Source organism: Eucyclogobius newberryi, unplaced genomic scaffold, assembly GCF_026437365.1.
Source record: "Eucyclogobius newberryi isolate DKJ021-1_F unplaced genomic scaffold, fEucNew1.0.hap1 SCAF_6, whole genome shotgun sequence".
Classification (NCBI taxonomy): Eukaryota; Metazoa; Chordata; class Actinopteri; order Gobiiformes; family Gobiidae; genus Eucyclogobius; species Eucyclogobius newberryi.
Genome location: NW_027316278.1, coordinates 29,075,746 through 29,097,717, shown reverse-complemented (window position 1 = coordinate 29,097,717; position 21,972 = coordinate 29,075,746). Strand labels below are relative to the sequence as shown.

Here is a 21,972-nt window from a genome sequence, read left to right as displayed (position 1 = left end):
ATATTTTGATTCTTTATTCATCATAAATAATGAAACTGAAACCGGATTTGGACCATTTGAAATGTGGTTATATAAATATATTAAGTACCTATATATCAAGTACCTTCATTGGACAACTCTTGCTGTTGCTCCAGGCTGCCCCGGTGCTGCTGAAGGAAGACTTCCATTGCTAAAGTGAATTGAAGCTCTTTGTTGTTTAACCAGTGGACGGTAAAAGGACCTCCAGGTTCCTCATCATCAGAGGATAAGGACGAGATTGACGGAAGCAAGGGAATGTCTACGAAACATAAGTATATCATGTTAAACGTGAAATACACAATAGTGATGGATGTTATAGTTTAATGCTAAATCCCAGAAGAAAAAGTTCCTATTTAGTGACTGAGCTGTATAAGATCCAGGAATTACAGAAAGGATTTTTTTTTTGTTCCATTTGTGTTCCAAGCTGGCACCAAGCATCTTTTTGTCCTGATTATTTGATTTTGACTTTGTGGTTGTAGACACTTCTTTAAATGCATTATGTCAGCTTCAGCCTCCAGGCTCAGAGAATCAAATATTTGCGCTGTCTCAACTAAACTTGAAACAAAATAAATATACACTCCCTGCACTAAGCATTAGTAAATATGTAAAATATCCAATATCCAATGTGTGTGTCAAAAGGGTTTCGCTTGAACTACAATTAAATGCATCGGTTACAGCTTCACAAAAAATATTTCCCAATGTGAATTAAGAAGGCTTGATTTCTGGAATGGTCAGAAATGGACAAAGGAAGAATCTCTATCACTGTGGAGCAGGGGTCACAAATGAACTTTCACAAGTCCAATCATTATTATTATCATAAAACGTATTATAATAGTTGTATCTTATAATGATGGTTTTAAAATTGATAGAAAGATTGTATTGCTCTTATAGAAGTAGATTTGAGGTTTGAATATAAAGTTCCCCAGCCGTGGTTTTGCACTGACTCAGAACATCACACTCTGGACTATTTCTGTCCTCTCTGAGCACAGGGCCAAAGTGAGAGGAGCGAGCCCCAGTAGCGACGTGCGTTCGCTCCTCTCACTTCTTGTTGCTCGAAATGATAAAATGCTGCTTTGGAAATATGCAGCTCAATGTTAATGCATCTCCCACAGATAGAGAATCTACATTGTCTATGAAAAAAGCTGCATAAAGATCTGACACGAACAAACAGAACAGAAACATGCTGTGTAATCGATGTAAAACAATATCAGGATATTATATTTTGTTGGTGTGGTTTGTTGGTATTACATGATTATCTGTAAATAAGTGTACAAACCTGTGGCAGGGTTGATGCTGGCGGCGATGTGAAAGTGGCACAGTGCGTTGGCGTGGGGCGTCCCGTTTTTGCCCTTGCGGTGGTTGCAGTGCCGGTTCTGGTCGTGGGGCAGGCAGCCAGTTATGGAAGGGTGGATCACATCCCGGTAAACACTTGAATGCAAAGACTCCTGGAGATTTGGCTGTTAACATATATCAACATGTGATCAATGTATTTTTTTGTACGTTTGTTTGGGTGCATATAAAGAAAAAGTAGCAACATTTTTCCCTACAAAAGGCAGTTTTGAGCATTTACTAAAAAAATTCCGACAACACGAAAACCCCTAAGGTCGTACAACTAGTTTATTTCAAACTATCAGCAGAGAATTAAGGAATATAAACAGGATTGATCCATAATATAACACATTAAATCTGAGTTGAGACATGCAAGTGCTGTCCGGAACTGGAATTGAACGGGCAATCCACAGTTGGGAGCCCTGCAGAGCAAACTAATAGTAGAAGTAACTAATACAATTACAATACAATTATTTATCACAATTTATAGTGCAGTCATAATGTATGCTTAAATGTCCCTGTAGGGAAATGATTCCTCTGCATTTGACCTATCCTTTAAAGTAGAAAGTTTGAGAATTGAACCCGGGACCTTCTTGCTTTGTGGTGCGGGTGCTAACCACAGAACATACAACCTACATTGATTCCATTTGATGACAAGCAAGGCAGAACCAAGACTTACTCTGTGTCATTCATCCAGTTTTAGAGGGGAAATAAACACAACAGTGGCTGTGATTTCTTATGAATAATTCCAAGTGTATCACACAGACTGCAGCTCTCGGAGGCCACCAGGGAAAAAGAGCATATCAAGCTTTTTTGTAGTTTAATGTGCCTCAGTCTCTGTAATAAACGTGTCACTATCGCAGTAATTACATATGTTACTTAAAGGCGCACTATGTAACTTTACTGGTGGAAGTTCCGCCACCTGCTGGTCTTCATGAAGTAGTTATTGTTTTTGAAGAATGAATGAACAGGTAATGGAAGCAGCTTAAGGATTGTATACAAAATAAGAACATATAATTGGGGCTATACTACTATAGTAAACGGATTTACATGCTTAGTAGTTAGGGGATAATCAGCATATAAAACAAAGCTTGGAGGATATTTGAATCTTGCAGTGTGACGCATTTAGCACACTTACTTCCTGTGCTGATCTTCCTTGTGCCGTCCCATTGCCATCGTTTTTCCGAGAACTCGGCGTGTCCCTGTGTTGGGCGCCTTTGTGGTTGTTATAGGGATCAGACGGAAGAGTGTCGCCTGGTAACAGTGTCTCAGCCCATTGTCGACATACACTGTCCTTACAGCAAGTCAGCAAGACATTACAGACAGAACCACTGTCGGAACAACAAAGAAGCAAGTGTCAATATAAACAGACATAACAGAACAGTCTATATAATAACTCATTGACCAACCCCATTAAAAAGAATCATTAGACTTTTTCCTCATACTTAAAGTAACTACAATATTGATCTTGAACTTCCTGTTCAAAACTGCAGGCCTCACCCACTCACTGTGGCATTGCACCATCGCAAGCAGCAGATTTTTAGTTTCTAAATTAAGCAACATTTTTTAACTCTGCTTGTATGACCCAGAGACAGTATGTAGGAGTGGACTGCGGGTGCGGTGCCGATTCAGCTCCATGTCTGGCTGCCATTCACTGTCTATTGAAACGGAATAGAATCTGCCCCTTTCTCTGTAACTGCTGCTGCTGAGGCTCGTCATTCTGGTCTTAAAATGTTCTCTACCTGATCCTGGGTGTCACTATCGTCTTTGTAACTCAAGATATGAACAATAATAATTGAATCAGGTGCCGCCTTTTCAAACGGTCCAGCGCAGCTTATGAGAGAAACAGGTTTCATTGACATGGGAAACCAGAGGCGTGGTCTGATGCCCAAAGGGTATGTGGACACTTTGTCCACTGATACATACGGTCTATGGAAAAGTAAGTAGCGGGCTGTGGGCGGGGATAGGGGAAAGGTGATAACATACACACTATAGCTCAGATTAAACCTTTGTGAGTGTTAACTTCAGTAGCATCTTGGCTTACAATCAGGCTAACTGGGAATTAGTTTGAGTTTGACAATACGAGTTCTATTAGAAACTGTGATTAAAAAAAAATATAAAAATAACAGTTTTCCTTTATGTAGTAAACTAATTTAACTAAAATATATGCTCACACACAAGTTTGACTCTAAACAGCAATTCGATCAAAGAGAGAGGTCCTGCATTATTTATAAGTCTGGTCTGTTTTTTTCGTCTAGTTCTGTATCTAGTTTGTTTTCTTTTCAGATGTTTGAATAAATATCCATAGGTTTGAATTCTAAAAAGTGTGGATTTTCTGAAGATGACTTTAAGCTTTGTTTCAATGCGATTGGTTAACCGTTGCACCATTGTATAAAACTCGTGCTATAAAAATCTGAGAATCTACAAGCAAAATAATGGCATTTGATGACAGCCTATTCTAAACAGTTTTCAATTAAAGGAGGTTAATAAGCTTTAACATGTAAAGAGTGTTGACTCGTTTACCAGACCTGTTTGTCTGGTATAGTAAGCATTGAAAGTAAGAAAATGAATGTAGGTTGTTTTACCATGACCTGCCCAGCCCGCATTCTTTATTCACTGTATTCTGCCCCGCCCACTTTTACGGCGGTTGACCCACAGTTTTGTTCAATTACATTGTCAAAATTTCGATTTAGCTGGAATTCAATTAATTCCAACGGAAATCTAAGAGAAAGGTCTTGCCGCAAAAAATATTATTATATAAAGTAATTTTAGAGGTTGGATAACACCATTGTTGTTGTCTGAATATCATTGAGATAATAAATAAATAGATATACCGGTACATGTTTGTCAGTATTTCCCAACTAGAAACCAATTTTGTAGTCTGTATGGAGGGTATTTGCTGTTGAGACCTATGTAAAATCAAATAACCATAAAAGGGACCACAGATACCGACTGCGCCTGAGGCTTCCTAAATAAAGTGCAGTCTCAGGTCAAGTAAAGCTGGTTCATTTAATTGCATTTTATTCGTTGAGTACATTTCCAAAGCCACTCCACAGGGGCTTTAAACATGAATCATAAAACATTATTACAATGTCTTATGTTCTGTACTAACATATCTGGGGGAGGGTTTGCTACATGCTTGTCTTTATAAATATGTTGTTACCTACAAAGTTTCACAGTATGGCATCAAACCTTTCTTCAATTACAGGGTTTTTAGAGCTTGAGAAATGCCTTGAAAAACATGCATTCTTACAGTGACTGGGTTACGCAGTGCACTTCAAATAAATGTAATTATATTTATATTGCCTTTACTGGTTACGATGCTACATAAATAAAAGTAACTGATTTCAATAACCCTGATAAACATGTTTCAGAGTTTTTTCTATGAGCCCAGTGCCAAGTGTCGCCCAAAAATATGGGATTGCAGTTTATATAGTTCATACCGTGGCATATATTTGCTGGTTTTCCTCCACGAGAAGCCTGTGACTGAGCGGGGATGGGCCAGGTAGATGAAGGAAAAGGCCAGCTCTCCCTCCAAACTGAGGTCCGGATCTGGAGGTGTGAAGAAACAAGACACTCCAAACTTCCACTTACTGGTGCTGTACCAAACCTTTACCAGGCAGTCGTCCTGAATGTGCAAGCAAACAAAAGGAAGAGTGTGGAGTTCATCTTTGTAGGAGACATTTCAAAGGTTGCCAAAGGAATAATAAACTGAATATCATGGGGATATAAATGCAGCCTTCCATTTTTGTGCAATACGGGTAAAATAAATACTTGTGCTTCTCACCTGCCCAGCAGTAGCAAAAAAGATTCCATCAGGGGAGAACTTCATTAAATAGACCGGTGAAGCAGTTCTACAAAAGCAAAAACAGACATTATGAAGAACTCTGTAAAACTACACCTTGGTTACAGTGTTAAATAAACTGTACCTGTTCTGCCAAATGCACCTCCATCCAGACTCCTTCAAAGTTACTTTTTCACTTTCTTCACTGGATCCTTTATAATTAGACCACAACTGAAGACAGCTCGAGCCTGTTAAGAGACTGGCACCTGAACAAACAGAAAGGCAAGTTAAACAAATAATAAGTCATTATAATAATACTATTACAATAACTATTTGCCTGCATGTACCTGTGGGGTGCCAGGCCAAGTTGCGTACAATGGAATCTAAAACAAATTGACCCTTCTTGTGCCACTGGCAATTTAGCTTCTGTGTAGAAAAACACATACAATTGTATTAGAATATCATGAAGCAAAAAAATTAAACAATCAAGATTGTACTCACAGTCAGCAGAGTGTCTTTGTGCTCGGGCTGATAAACTGGCTCAAAGATGCAGACAATACTTCCATAGGAAGCTGCAATCTGAGAAAGACACAATGACCAATGTACATAAATGTTGAGAATAATTCAAGTATATATCATGTAACTTTTGTGGTCGAGGGTCCGCCACCTGCTCGTCTCCATGGAGATGTTATGGCTTTGCCTGAAATGCTCCACAGTATGGAATTAAATTAATCTCTTTTTGCCTTTATTCAATCACAGATGTTTTACTGCTAAAAAGCACATAGAAAAATATGGATTCTTATTGTGAGTAGGTTCGCCTCTCCACAGATCTGACTTGTATCTAGGCCTGGTAGCATTACCTGCTTGTTTCCATGGAGAGAGAGCTGGTTAATACCATACATTCATACAAGCATTCAGGGGAAAACAATAGCTCCATGGAGACAAATTGGTGGAACCTCCACCAGAAAAGTTACAAAATGCACCTTTAAGTAAGGAGTTTCCATGGACACATTTTGTATTCATATGGTTTGTATTATGCCAACAGCCAAGTATAGTTCATAGTAATACTAACATTTCCTCATTTCCTTGTTTCTAACGGTAACAGAGGTCAGTTGCAGCAGAGTAAACACAGTGAAAATGCTTAAGATGCAGCTTCTCTGTGACACATTATTCACAGGAGTGGACTTCAGACTGGACACTTAACACCAGCTCAGGTCGACTAGAGGGGATGAAATCCAGAGGCAGATGCACATGGGGTGTTTGTATCCAGGTCAAACGCATGGGAACATGTCAGAGTGAAGTGAGTCACACACGACACATGTGCTCATGTCCGCGGAGTAGGAATGGAAACAAATCACATGCACACAAACACAAGCCAGCTCCAAGGCAGCAGACAATTGGTCATGTCATAATATGCATCAGTGAAATAAAAAATATATGGTCACATTTTCTCTTTCTTCAGATTTCTCTCAAAAAAAGGTAAGAGAAAGATTGTTCTGCATATCTCACAAACTCAAGTTTAAAAAGGTGTTTGGATTGTAGAGCAGCCATACAAAGACAACAGCCACAGCATGAACTCGAGCAGTTTTAAAAAGGTAAAAGTGAGGCGCACTCTTAAACAGCCCTTTGACTGAGGGAGCAGGCATGTGAGTTTTGTTCTGCTCTGGTCAATTGGATTAAACGTCACATGATTTGAGCAGTGAGAAACTGAACGCCCATTTTTGAGGTCATGCTCACATTCATCATTACTACAACAGCTTTATTTAACAGTGGGGATTATGGTGGACTTAACTTGGCATATATATATATATATATATATATATATATATATATATATATATATATATATATATATATATATATATATATATATATATATATATATATATATATATATATATATATATATATATATATATATATATATATATAAATAATATATTAAGAAAAAGGCTCAATAACCAATACCAAATTCTTTGTACAAAAACATTCTCTTTGTCTACAATAGAGTAATTAAATCAAATCAATACAATAAATAGAGGTTTCTTGAATATTTACATGTGGTTTTATACTAGTTCTGATGTAGATTAAGAGTCCAATTTTAAATCCAAATCCACTTTTTTGCATAGCACATTTTATAAACAAAACACATTTCAAAGTTCTGCAGACACAAAACTATAAAAGACAACAAAAGGTATAATAAATGCTCCATTTTATCTTACTGGTCCTAAAACAATAAAACCAGTCAATTCAAGTTAAAGCAAAACAAACATAACAGAACCACATAACTTGTGTTGTAGGTGTTAAAAGTACAAACTATTTTAATTTAGTTTTACACTTCAGTGACACTTGTTGAAATGAGTGTCTAGTTTCAATACTAGTTTTAATCGTTAAAAGTTAAAGTTAAAAGTAGTGAGTGATTTTTTGAAACCCGTAGAACATAATACATGAATTAAGCTTTTCAGTTCTAAACTTTGGTAATCATCTTGCTAATAAACACTTTACACTACAGCGTGTGGTCAAACGTATGTGTTGGTAGCGGCTCTTACCTGGCCCCCCCGCAGAGAGCAGTCCACACAGCCCACCTGGATGTTCCCATGTTTGGCCCCTGGGATGATCTGGAGCCGCTCAAAGTCACTGCCCAGAATCACCACGTCACATCCGGACGCGTAGGTCTTCAAAACACAAGAGGAGCAGCAGTCATTTAGTGTCTACCACTGTACCTTTAATACTTTTGCTTTATATGTTTTTGTGGCTAAATTAAAATAAATCTAAATCTAAAAAAGTGATCAATAATGACAAAACGAACAGATCGGGGATGTTATGATTATGGTGAGAAGAATAATCCTCAACAGAACACAATACACGCTATACAGACAATATACATAGATCATTCCCGAGTTCTATAGTGTTTTATACTTCCTTTTGAAGGCATCTATTGTAAAGGACATTTTAGTTGTCAGCTTGTTCCATAAACTAACCCCTTTGACAGAAATACAGTTACTTTTTTATATTTCTCGTTTTAATTTGTTTGAACATACCTGTTCTAAGGTTGTATTGACTCTCTCTGTGTTCAAATAACGGCTGTAAACAGGGAGGGAGCGAGTGATTATATACTTAGACATAATAAAGTCCTTTGATCTTGTCAATATGAGCACAGCTGTAGTGATGTATAAGTTAACAAAAATAGGATTTGTTGGTGCAAGATCGTCTGTGTAATTTACTGTTCTACATTTAGCTTACTTTTGGAATTACAAAATAGGATGTATGTTAATTTTGTAAGTGTAGGAAAGGGCGATTATCTTGCTTTTGGATTATTATGCATTGTTTCAATATTAAGATAAGTTAACCTTTATTTGTCCCACAATGGGGAAATTATAATGTTGCAACACAAATTAGGTACAGAAACAGATTAGGCACAGAAGTATAATAATAAAAATACAGATAACTTATACAAATATTACCGGTAGTGTTTATTGTGATATTTTCTGTAGAAATTAATGAAAAAAAAAAAAAAAAAAAAAAAAAAAGTAATGTCTATGTCTCTGTGTTGGCCCTGCGACAAGTTGGCCACTGTCCAGGGTGTACCCCGCCTAAGGCCCGAAGTCACTGGGATAGGCTCCAGTCACCCGCGACCCCGAAAGGGACCAAGCGGTAGAACATGGATGATGGAGTTTTCATAGCGAACCTGTGTTGTAATCACCATAAATCACTTATTTACTATCCTTTTTTTTTAAAGTTTTATATACAACAATCATCATCTACCACGAACATTCCAAATCGCAGCAGAATTTGTATAGGACTTAATCATCTTTAATGAACAAAGGGCGTAGATGTTTTAAGATGGCAATGCGTTTTCAGCAGTGCTGTTTCCAAGGAGAAAGTGGGTGTAAATAGTTTGGAGTAGGCCGTGTACAAAATCTATTCCAGCAGGGTAATGCAATAATTAAGAGGCATCACATTTAGTATAATTTAGTGCCATCTGCCCTGTTTGAAGAAAACAACTATGCCTCCGTGTGTTCTAGCTTAACATTACAAAGAGCAGCGCAAAGAAAATAAGTTGCGATTGCATTTTGTAAAATATTCAAAATGAAGAATTTTCTGTCTAGTCATGAGTTCAAATCTCGATTCAGTTCACAACGCACACCTTGTGTCAAATAAATGTTATTTGACACATTTTCATGGTGAGAAATGCTTAAGAGAAGACTGAAATTGTTCACCGTTTGGAAAATTGCATGCATTTCAAAACCTGAAGCAGTCTAAAGTTAGCAAGCCACAATGGAACACAAACATTATTATTATTTTTATCATCATTATTATTATCATTATTATTATTGTGGCAATTCAATACTGTGCTTGATTGATTGAATGGCTTCTATTCTGAGTCCTACCGTGAAGGGGAAATTGTTGACACTGCCCACGGAGAAGCAGTTGTCTCCAGGGTTGACGGCACCAGTGAGGACCTGATGAAGATTCATGGCTGATCTCGGTCTTCACGGTTTCACAAACTACTGCTCTAGGAGACTCTGCACTGAAACCTTATAAAGGTCATGGTGGTGGTCTTCTGTAATTCCAGTTACATGGGTTTCAGCTTCACAGTCCCACTGTGAATACAGAAGAACAGTGAGCACAATGCAGAATCACACAGATGAATGGCACAATGATCAAACCCCAAAGGAAGTACCAGCCATAATGAAATGCTTGGGTTGTGACGTAATCAATGTGAAGATCAATGCTCTATTTACCAGTTTGTTACTTTAAATTTAAAACAATGCAAGGCCAGATTATTCGATTATGAAATCCCATTTAGAAATACTGATATTACGATGATATGATAGGAATTATTGTATTAATTTAGTAATATTCTATACAAGTAACTATTAGTGGGCAAAATTGAGAAAAATAAATATCTGGATGAGTCTATGCAGTAGCTCGATCATGATATTCAAACAATATTTTCACTATGTATCAGAAATGTGCTAAAATGTCTTGGTTGAGATTCAAGTACTGCATAAAACATGAACGGATCATAAAATGAATCACAAAGGCCAGAAATATCACCTTAAACCTTTGTTTGATACTAGACACTTTGTTGTCTTATCAAGGCCATTCTAATAGTTTGATTTAATTTAACTTAATATGATTGAGTAACACTATATCCACTAGTATATTTTAGTATAGGCCTATCTCCAAAACAATAGTTGCAATATTGATATAACCTTAGAACTCCTATAAGGCACTGCAATGTTAATAATAATATATTGATAGATGGTTGAACAAATTATGAAAACATTTCCATCGATAACTTATTAACTTATTGTACAGATAATGTGGCGCTTGTTTGGATCGTCCACATTCATCATAGATTCATTTTGTAACATTATTCCATGTTATTGTTTCATACTCGTGTTTCCTGTAGCAGAAGCACACGTGATAGAGTTTCACACATAAGCTCAGCATCACATGAAACCAGCCAGAGGACACTTGACCCACTAAATACATGAAAACTGTAATAAACTACAACTTTACAGTCCATGCATCATTTAGCAGTAACCGCGCTGAGGTCAACTCCACTCTAGCTGTCAAGTCAATATTAGCTTGTCAAAACTCTCACTAAAACTGCGGGATTATGAGAACATGTTGTCGTTACCTGTGCTTTTCCTTGACGTGCGTCCCATGAACCTAAAGATGCACGAAGCAGTGGATCCGTGACAAAATGAGCTCCTCTAGTGAGCCGAGTGCGGTCCAATGTGACGGATCCGAGCCTCTCACTTCTGAGGCTAGCGTTAGCACTAGCCTGAGCAGCTCTTCATCAAACTACTGTGTCACAACGATTCGAACTACAACGGAAGCAGAAAACGTCAAAATCGGTGCGAGAGCTTCTCATTTTATAATCCAGAGAAGGAACGGAGCTTTTCGAGGTACGCAAATAAAATGCCTCCGTAAGGGAAGCTTTTCCAATGTTGAAGATGTGTCATGATGATCATGACATAACGCAATGCATTCTGGTCTTTGTAGTCCGCGCGGTTGGCTGCGAGTCAGACTCAAATATGGATTTATTAAACGACTCAAACGAACTGCAACCATGGATCTATACTTCCACGACTGCAATTGTATTATTGGAGTAATAGACAGCGATTATCTTTTCGATTAGTCGACTGTCAAACCATTGACTGTAGGAATAGCGAATATTTTGTGCAAATAGTCGGTGCAAATATTAAATACGACTACAATTTTAATCGAGCTGTCACGGTTATTCTGATTTAATTGTTGCAGCCTTAAACCGCGCTCTAATTGAAACATGGTGCATGTTTGATTTGAATTGCAATATTTATAAATTGTATATTTTGAATATTTCATTATGTATTTGTTTCCTGAATTATAAGAAAATGAAGATCTAAATTTCCAATCGCTCCAATTTACTGCACATAATTTATATTTACAGTCTGTCAACAATGGAAAGAAAATGTAAGACCTTCATGGAGTTCCCCAAGTGGTCACGTGAGGTCAGTGTGTATCAAGATACAAACAACCTTGACAATTGCCTTTAGATGACAAAAAACCAAAAACTTATTCCAGAACTTTGGCTTCCTGGCTTTAGCATGGATCTGTTATATTAGGGGCTACAGAATGAATCTGTTATATTAGGTGCTACAGCATGGATCTGTTATATTAGGGGCTACAGCATGGATCTGTTATATTAGGTGCTACAGCATGGATCTGTTATATTAGGTGCTACAGCATGGATCTGTTATATTAGGTGCTACAGCATGGATCTGTTATATTAGGGGCTACAGCATGAATCTGTTATATTAGGTGCTACAGCATGGATCTGTTATATTAGGTGCTACAGCATGGATCTGTTATATTAGGTGCTAGAGCATGGATCTGTTATATTAGGTGCTACAGCATGGATCTGTTATATTAGGTGCTACAGCATGGATCTGTTATATTAGGTGCTACAGCATGGATCTGTTATATTAGGGGCTACAGCATGAATCTGTTATATTAGGTGCTACAGCATGGATCTGTTATATTAGGTGCTACAGCATGGATCTGTTATATTAGGGGCCACAGCAGGGATCTGTTATATTAGGGGCCACAGCAGGGATCTGTTATATTAGGGGCTACAGCAGCATGGATCGGTTATATTAGGGGCTCCAGCATGGATCTGTTATATTAGGTGCTACAGCATGGATCTGTTATATTAGGGGCCACAGCAGGGATCTGTTATATTAGGGGCTACAGCAGCATGGATCGGTTATATTAGGGGCTCCAGCATGGATCTGTTATATTAGGTGCTACAGCATGGATCTGTTATATTAGGGGCCACAGCATGGATCTGTTATATTAGGGGCTACAGCAGCATGGATCGGTTATATTAGGGGCTCCAGCATGGATCTGTTATATTAGGTGCTACAGCATGGATCTGTTATATTAGGGGCCACAGCATGGATCTGTTATATTAGGTGCTACAGCATGGATCTGTTATATTAGGTGCTACAGCATGGATCTATTATATTAGGTGCTACAGCATGGATCTGTTATATTAGGTGCTACAGCAGCATGGATCTGTTATATTAGGGGCCACAGCATGGATCTCTTATATTAGGGGCCACAGCATAGATCTGTTATATTAGGTGCTACAGCATGGATCTGTTATATTAGGGGCTACAGCATGGATCTGTTATATTAGGTGCTACAGCATGGATCTGTTATATTAGGTGCTACAGCATGGATCTGTTATATAGGTGCTACAGCATGGATCTGTTATATTAGGTGCTACAGCATGGATCTGTTATATTAGGTGCTATAGCATGGATCTGTCATATTAGGGGCTACAGCAGCATGGATCTGTTATATTAGGTGCTACAGCATGGATCTGTTATATTAGGGGCCACAGCATGGATCTGTTATATTAGGTGCTACAGCATGGATCTGTTATATTAGGTGCTACAGCATGGATCTGTTATATTAGGTGCTACAGCAGCATGGATCTGTTATATTAGGGGCCACAGCATGGATCTCTTATATTAGGGGCCACAGCATAGATCTGTTATATTAGGTGCTACAGCATGGATCTGTTATATTAGGGGCTACAGCATGGATCTGTTATATTAGGTGCTACAGCATGGATCTGTTATATTAGGTGCTACAGCATGGATCTGTTATATAGGTGCTACAGCATGGATCTGTTATATTAGGTGCTACAGCATGGATCTGTTATATTAGGTGCTATAGCATGGATCTGTCATATTAGGGGCTACAGCATGGATCTGTTATATTAGGTGCTACAGCAGCATGGATCTGTTATATTAGGTGCTACAGCATGGATCTGTTATATTAGGGGCCACAGCATGGATCTGTTATATTAGGTGCTACAGCATGGATCGGTTATATTAGGTGCTACAGCATGGATCTGTTATATTAGGTGCAACAGCATGGATCTGTTATATTAGGTGCTACAGCAGCATGGATCTGTTATATTAGGGGCCACAGCAGGGATCTGTTATATTAGGGGCTACAGCAGCATGGATCTGTTATATGAGGTGCTACAGCATGGATCTGTTATATTAGGGGCTACAGCATGGATCTGTTATAATATAGGTGCTACAGCATGGATCTGTTATATTAGGGGCCACAGCATGGATCTGTTATATTAGGGGCCACAGCATGGATCTGTTATATTAGGTGCTACAGCATGGATCTGTTATATTAGGGGCTACAGCATGGATCTGTTATATTAGGGGCCACTGCATGGATCTGTTATATTAGGTGCTATAGCATGGATCTGTCATATTAGGGGCTACAGCATGGATCTGTTATATTAGGGGCCACAGCATGGATCTGTTATAATAGGGGCTACAGCAGCATGGATCTGTTATATTAGGGGCCACAGCATGGATCTGTTATATTAGGGGCTACAGCAGCATGGATCTGTTATATTAGGGGCTACAGCATGGATCTGTTATATTAGGTGCTACAGCATGGATCTGTTATATTAGGGGCCACAGCATGGATCTGTTATATTAGGGGCCACAGCATGGATCTGTTATGTTAGGTGCTACAGCATGGATCTGTTATAATAGGGGCCACAGCATGGATGTGTTATATTAGGTGATACAGCATGGATCTGTTATATTAGGTGCTACAGCATGGATCTGTTATATTAGGTGCTACAGCATGGATCTGTTATATTAGGGGCTACAGCAGCATGGATCTGTTATATTAGGTGCTACAGCATGGATCTGTTATATTAGGTGCTAGAGCATGGATCTGTTATATTAGGGGCTACAGCATGGATCTGTTATATTAGGTGCTACAGCATGGATCTGTTATATTAGGGGCTACAGCATGGATCTGTTATATTAGGGGCTACAGCATCGATCTGTTATATTAAGTGCTACAGCATGGATCTGTTATATTAGGTGCTACAGCATGGATCTGTTATATTAGGGGCTACAGCATGGATCTGTTATATTAGGTGCTACAGCATGGATCTGTTATATTAGGGGCTACAGCATGGATCTGTTATATTAGGTGCTACAGCATGGATCTGTTATATTAGGTGCTACAGCATGGATCTTTTATATTAGGTGCTACAGCATGGATCGGTTATATTAGGTGCTACAGCATGGATCTGTTATATTAGGTGCTACAGCATGGATCTGTTATATTAGGTGCTACAGCAGCATGGATCTGTTATATTAGGTGCTACAGCATGGATCTGTTATATTAGGTGCTACAGCATGGATCTGTTATATTAGGGGCTACAGCATGGATCTGTTATATTAGGTGCTACAGCATGGATCGGTTATATTAGGTGCTACAGCATGGATCTGTTATATTAGGTGCTACAGCATGGATCTGTTATATTAGGGGCTCCAACATGGATCTGTTATATTAGGTGCTACAGCATGGATCTGTTATATTAGGGGCCACAGCATGGATCTGTTATATTAGGTGCTATAGCATGGATCTGTCATATTAGGGGCTACAGCATGGATCTGTTATATTAGGGGCTACAGCATGGATCTGTTATATTAGGTGCTGCAGCATGGATCTGTTATATTAGGTGCTACAGCATGGATCTGTTATATTAGGGGCTACAGCATGGATCTGTTATATTAGGTGCTACAGCATGGATCTGTTATATTAGGTGCTGCAGCATGGATCTGTTATATTAGGTGCTACAGCATGGATCGGTTATATTAGGTGCTACAGCATGGATCTGTTATATTAGGGGCCACAGCATGGATCTGTTATATTAGGTGCTATAGCATGGATCTGTCATATTAGGGGCTACAGCATGGATCTGTTATATTAGGGGCTACAGCATGGATCTGTTATATTAGGGGCCACAGCATGGATCTGTTATATTAGGTGCTACAGCATGGATCTGTTATATTAGGGGCTACAGCATGGATCTGTTATAATATAGGTGCTACAGCATGGATCTGTTATATTAGGGGCTACAGCAGCATGGATCTGTTATATTAGGTGCTACAGCAGCATGGATCGGTTATATTAGGGGCTCCAGCATGGATCTGTTATATTAGGTGCTACAGCATGGATCTGTTATATTAGGGGCCACAGCATGGATCTGTTATATTAGGGGCTACAGCAGCATGGATCGGTTATATTAGGTGCTACAGCATGGATCTGTTATGTTAGGTGCTACAGCATGGATTTGTTATATTAGGTGCTACAGCATGGATCTGTTATATTAGGTGCTACAGCATGGATTTGTTATATTAGGTGCTACAGCATGGATCTGTTATATTAGGTGCTACAGCATGGATCTGTTATATTAGGTGCTACAGCATGGATCTGTTATAATAGGTGCTACAGCATGGATCTGTTATATTAGGTGCTACAGCATGGATCTGTTATATTAGGGGCTACAGCATGGATCTGTTATATTAGGTGCTACAGCATGGATCTGGTATATTAGGGGCTACAGCATGGATCTGTTATATTAGGTGCTACAGCATGGATCTGTTATATTAGGTGCTACAGCATGGATCTTTTATATTAGGTGCTACAGCATGGATCGGTTATATTAAGATAAGATAAGATATTCCTTTATTGTCCCACATGGGGAAATTTCATTGGTGCAACGCAGGTAGATCCAGAGGTAGATCCAGAAGAACAGATCACTTATAGGAAGTCTGAAAAACACTTTCAGTAGAAGATCTCCTATAAATAAATAAAAACTCCCATATTAGGTGCTACAGCATGGATCTGTTATATTAGGTGCTACAGCATGGATCTGTTATATTAGGTGCTACAGCATGGATCTGTTATAATAGGTGCTACAGCAGCATGGATCTGTTATATTAGGGGCTACAGCATGGATCTGTTATATTAGGTGCTACAGCATGGATCTGTTATAATAGGTGCTACAGCATGGATCTGTTATATTAGGTGCTACAGCATGGATCTGTTATATTAGGGACTACAGCATGGATCTGTTATATTAGGTGCTACAGCATGGATCTGTTATATTAGGGGCTACAGCATGGATCTGTTATATTAGGTGCTACAGCATGGATCTGTTATATTAGGTGCTACAGCATGGATCTTTTATATTAGGTGCTACAGCATGGATCGGTTATATTAAGATAAGATAAGATATTCCTTTATTGTCCCACATGGGGAAATTTCATTGGTGCAACGCAGGTAGATCCAGAGGTAGATCCAGAAGAACAGATCACTTATAGGAAGTCTGAAAAACACTTTCAGTAGAAGATCTCCTATAAATAAATAAAAACTCCCATATTAGGTGCTACAGCATGAATCTGTTATATTAGGTGCTACAGCATGGATCTGTTATATTAGGTGCTACAGCATGGATCTGTTATATTAGGTGCTACAGCATGGATCTGTTATATTAGGGGCTACAGCATGGATCTGTTATATTAGGTGCTACAGCATGGATCTGTTATATTAGGGGCCACAGCATGGATCTGTTATAATATAGGTGCTACAGCATGGATCTGTTATATTAGGGGCCACAGCATGGATCTGTTATATTAGGGGCCACAGCATGGATCTGTTATAATATAGGTGCTATAGCATGGATCTGTTATATTAGGGGCCACAGCATGGATCTGTTATATTAGGGGCTACAGCAGCATGGATCTGTTATATTAGGGGCCACAGCATGGATCGTTATGTTAGGTGCTACAGCATGGATTTGTTATATTAGGTGCTACAGCATGGATCTGTTATATTAGGTGCTACAGCATGGATTTGTTATATTAGGTGCTACAGCATGGATCTGTTATATTAGGTGCTACAGCATGGATCTGTTATAATAGGTGCTACAGCATGGATCTGTTATAATAGGTGCTACAGCATGGATCTGTTATATTAGGTGCTACAGCATGGATTTGTTATATTAGGTGCTGCAGCATGGATCTGTTATAATAGGTGCTACAGCATGGATCTGTTATATTAGGTGCTACAGCATGGATCTGTTATATTAGGGGCTACAGCATGGATCTGTTATAATAGGTGCTACAGCATGGATCTGTTATATTAGGGGCTACAGCATGGATCTGTTATAATAGGTGCTACAGCATGGATCTGTTATATTAGGTGCTATAGCATGGATCTGTCATATTAGGGGCTACAGCATGGATCTGTTATATTAGGGGCTACAGCATGGATCTGTTATATTAGGGGCCACAGCAGGGATCTGTTATATTAGGGGCTACAGCAGCATGGATCTGTTATATGAGGTGCTACAGCATGGATCTGTTATATTAGGGGCTACAGCATGAATCTGTTATATTAGGTGCTACAGCATGGATCTGTTATATTAGGTGCTACAGCATGGATCTGTTATATTAGGGGCCACAGCAGGGATCTGTTATATTAGGGGCCACAGCAGGGATCTGTTATATTAGGGGCTACAGCAGCATGGATCGGTTATATTAGGGGCTCCAGCATGGATCTGTTATATTAGGTGCTACAGCATGGATCTGTTATATTAGGGGCCACAGCATGGATCTGTTATATTAGGGGCTACAGCAGCATGGATCGGTTATATTAGGGGCTCCAGCATGGATCTGTTATATTAGGTGCTACAGCATGGATCTGTTATATTAGGGGCCACAGCATGGATCTGTTATATTAGGTGCTACAGCATGGATCTGTTATATTAGGTGCTACAGCATGGATCTGTTATATTAGGTGCTACAGCATGGATCTGTTATATTAGGTGCTACAGCAGCATGGATCTGTTATATTAGGGGCCACAGCATGGATCTCTTATATTAGGGGCCACATAATAGATCTGTTATATTAGGTGCTACAGCATGGATCTGTTATATTAGGTGCTACAGCATGGATCTGTTATATTAGGTGCTACAGCATGGATCTGTTATATAGGTGCTGCAGCATGGATCTGTTATATTAGGGGCCACAGCATGGATCTCTTATATTAGGGGCCACAGCATAGATCTGTTATATTAGGTGCTACAGCATGGATCTGTTATATTAGGTGCTACAGCATGGATCTGTTATATTAGGTGCTACAGCATGGATCTGTTATATAGGTGCTACAGCATGGATCTGTTATATTAGGTGCTATAGCATGGATCTGTCATATTAGGGGCTACAGCATGGATCTGTTATATTAGGTGCTACAGCAGCATGGATCTGTTATATTAGTTGCTACAGCATGGATCTGTTATATTAGGGGCCACAGCATGGATCTGTTATATTAGGTGCTACAGCATGGATCTGTTATATTAGGTGCTACAGCATGGATCTGTTATATTAGGTGCTACAGCAGCATGGATCTGTTATATTAGGGGCCACAGCATGGATCTCTTATATTAGGGGCCACAGCATAGATCTGTTATATTAGGTGCTACAGCATGGATCTGTTATATTAGGTGCTACAGCATGGATCTGTTATATTAGGTGCTACAGCATGGATCTGTTATATAGGTGCTACAGCATGGATCTGTTATATTAGGTGCTACAGCATGGATCTGTTATATTAGGTGCTATAGCATGGATCTGTTATATTAGGGGCCACAGCATGGATCTGTTATATTAGGGGCTACAGCATGGATCTGTTATATTAGGGGCTACATCATGGATCTGTTATATTAGGGGCCACAGCATGGATCTGTTATATTAGGTGCTACAGCATGGATCTGTTATATTAGGGGCTACAGCATGGATCTGTTATATTAGGTGCTACAGCATGGATCGGTTATATTAGGTGCTACAGCATGGATCTGTTATATTAGGTGCAACAGCATGGATCTGTTATATTAGGTGCTACAGCAGCATGGATCTGTTATATTAGGGGCTACAGCATGGATCTGTTATATTAGGTGCTACAGCATGGATCTGTTATATTAGGGGCCACAGCATGGATCTGTTATAATATAGGTGCTACAGCATGGATCTGTTATATTAGGGGCCACAGCATGGATCTGTTATATTAGGGGCTACAGCATGGATCTGTTATATTAGGGGCTACATCATGGATCTGTTATATTAGGGGCCACAGCATGGATCTGTTATATTAGGTGCTACAGCATGGATCTGTTATATTAGGGGCCACTGCATGGATCTGTTATATTAGGTGCTATAGCATCGATCTGTCATATTAGGGGCTACAGCATGGATCTGTTATATTAGGGGCTACAGCATGGATCTGTTATATTAGGGGCCACAGCATGGATCTGTTATAATAGGGGCTACAGCAGCATGGATCTGTTATATTAGGGGCTACAGCATGGATCTGTTATAATATAGGTGCTACAGCATGGATCTGTTATATTAGGGGCCACAGCATGGATCTGTTATATTAGGGGCTACAGCAGCATGGATCTGTTATATTAGGGGCTACAGCATGGATCTGTTATATTAGGTGCTACAGCATGGATCTGTTATATTAGGGGCCACAGCATGGATCTGTTATATTAGGGGCCACAGCATGGATCTGTTATGTTAGGTGCTACAGCATGGATCTGTTATAATAGGGGCCACAGCATGGATGTGTTATATTAGGTGATACAGCATGGATCTGTTATATTAGGTGCTAAAGCATGGATCTGTTATATTAGGTGCTACAGCATGGATCTGTTATATTAGGTGCTACAGCATGGATCTGTTATATTAGGGGCTACAGCAGCATGGATCTGTTATATTAGGTGCTACAGCATGGATCTGTTATATTAGGTGCTAGAGCATGGATCTGTTATATTAGGGGCTACAGCATGGATCTGTTATATTAGGGGCTACAGCATCGATCTGTTATATTAGGTGCTACAGCATGGATCTGTTATATTAGGTGCTACAGCATGGATCTGTTATATTAGGGGCTACAGCATGGATCTGTTATATTAGGTGCTACAGCATGGATCTGTTATATTAGGGGCTACAGCATGGATCTGTTATATTAGGTGCTACAGCATGGATCTGTTATATTAGGTGCTACAGCATGGATCTTTTATATTAGGTGCTACAGCATGGATCGGTTATATTAGGTGCTACAGCATGGATCTGTTATATTAGGTACTACAGCATGGATATGTTATATTAGGTGCTACAGCAGCATGGATCTGTTATATTAGGTGCTACAGCATGGATCTGTTATATTAGGTGCTACAGCATGGATCTGTTATATTAGGGGCTACAGCATGGATCTGTTATATTAGGTGCTACAGCATGGATCGGTTATATTAGGTGCTACAGCATGGATCTGTTATATTAGGGGCTCCAACATGGATCTGTTATATTAGGTGCTACAGCATGGATCTGTTATATTAGGGGCCACAGCATGGATCTGTTATATTAGGTGCTATAGCATGGATCTGTCATATTAGGGGCTACAGCATGGATCTGTTATATTAGGGGCTACAGCATGGATCTGTTATATTAGGTGCTGCAGCATGGATCTGTTATATTAGTTGCTACAGCATGGATCTGTTATATTAGGGGCTACAGCATGGATCTGTTATATTAGGTGCTACAGCATGGATCTGTTATATTAGGTGCTGCAGCATGGATCTGTTATATTAGGTGCTACAGCATGGATCGGTTATATTAGGTGCTACAGCATGGATCTGTTATATTAGGGGCCACAGCATGGATCTGTTATATTAGGGGCTACAGCATGGATCTGTTATATTAGGGGCCACAGCATTGATCTGTTATATTAGGTGCTACAGCATGGATCTGTTATATTAGGGGCTACAGCATGGATCTGTTATATTAGGGGCCACAGCATTGATCTGTTATATTAGGTGCTACAGCATGGATCTGTTATATTAGGGGCTACAGCATGGATCTGTTATAATATAGGTGCTACAGCATGGATCTGTTATATTAGGGGCTACAGCAGCATGGATCTGTTATATTAGGTGCTACAGCAGCATGGATCGGTTATATTAGGGGCTCCAGCATGGATCTGTTATATTAGGTGCTACAGCATGGATCTGTTATAATAGGTGCTACAGCATGGATCTGTTATATTAGGGGCTACAGCAGCATGGATCTGTTATATTAGGTGCTACAGCAGCATGGATCTGTTATATTAGGGGCCACAGCATGGATCTGTTATATTAGGTGCTACAGCAGCATGGATCGGTTATATTAGGGGCTCCAGCATGGATCTGTTATATTAGGTGCTACAGCATGGATCTGTTATATTAGGGGCCACAGCATGGATCTGTTATATTAGGGGCTACAGCAGCATGGATCGGTTATATTAGGTGCTACAGCATGGATCTGTTATGTTAGGTGCTACAGCATGGATTTGTTATATTAGGTGCTACAGCATGGATCTGTTATATTAGGTGCTACAGCAT

At 39.3% G+C, this 21,972-nt stretch overlaps 1 protein-coding gene across 1 annotated transcript in view; it reads right to left on the bottom strand.

Moving 5' to 3' along the window:
• Positions 1 to 9,675, bottom strand: part of LOC140347394 (dmX-like protein 1) — a 52,141-nt gene extending 42,466 nt beyond the window's left edge. Inside the window, exons 1-10 of the mRNA XM_072433827.1 lie at positions 9,523 to 9,675; positions 7,681 to 7,806; positions 5,633 to 5,710; positions 5,479 to 5,557; positions 5,277 to 5,397; positions 5,135 to 5,201; positions 4,791 to 4,975; positions 2,486 to 2,678; positions 1,295 to 1,475; positions 104 to 277 (exon numbers count right to left, since the gene is read on the bottom strand). Of these exons, the coding sequence (XP_072289928.1) occupies positions 104 to 277; positions 1,295 to 1,475; positions 2,486 to 2,678; positions 4,791 to 4,975; positions 5,135 to 5,201; positions 5,277 to 5,397; positions 5,479 to 5,557; positions 5,633 to 5,710; positions 7,681 to 7,806; positions 9,523 to 9,609 (1,291 nt within the window). The 5' untranslated portion in view covers positions 9,610 to 9,675. The remainder of the gene's footprint in view (positions 1 to 103; positions 278 to 1,294; positions 1,476 to 2,485; positions 2,679 to 4,790; positions 4,976 to 5,134; positions 5,202 to 5,276; positions 5,398 to 5,478; positions 5,558 to 5,632; positions 5,711 to 7,680; positions 7,807 to 9,522) is intronic.
• Between the last annotated feature and the right edge of the window lie 12,297 nt (positions 9,676 to 21,972).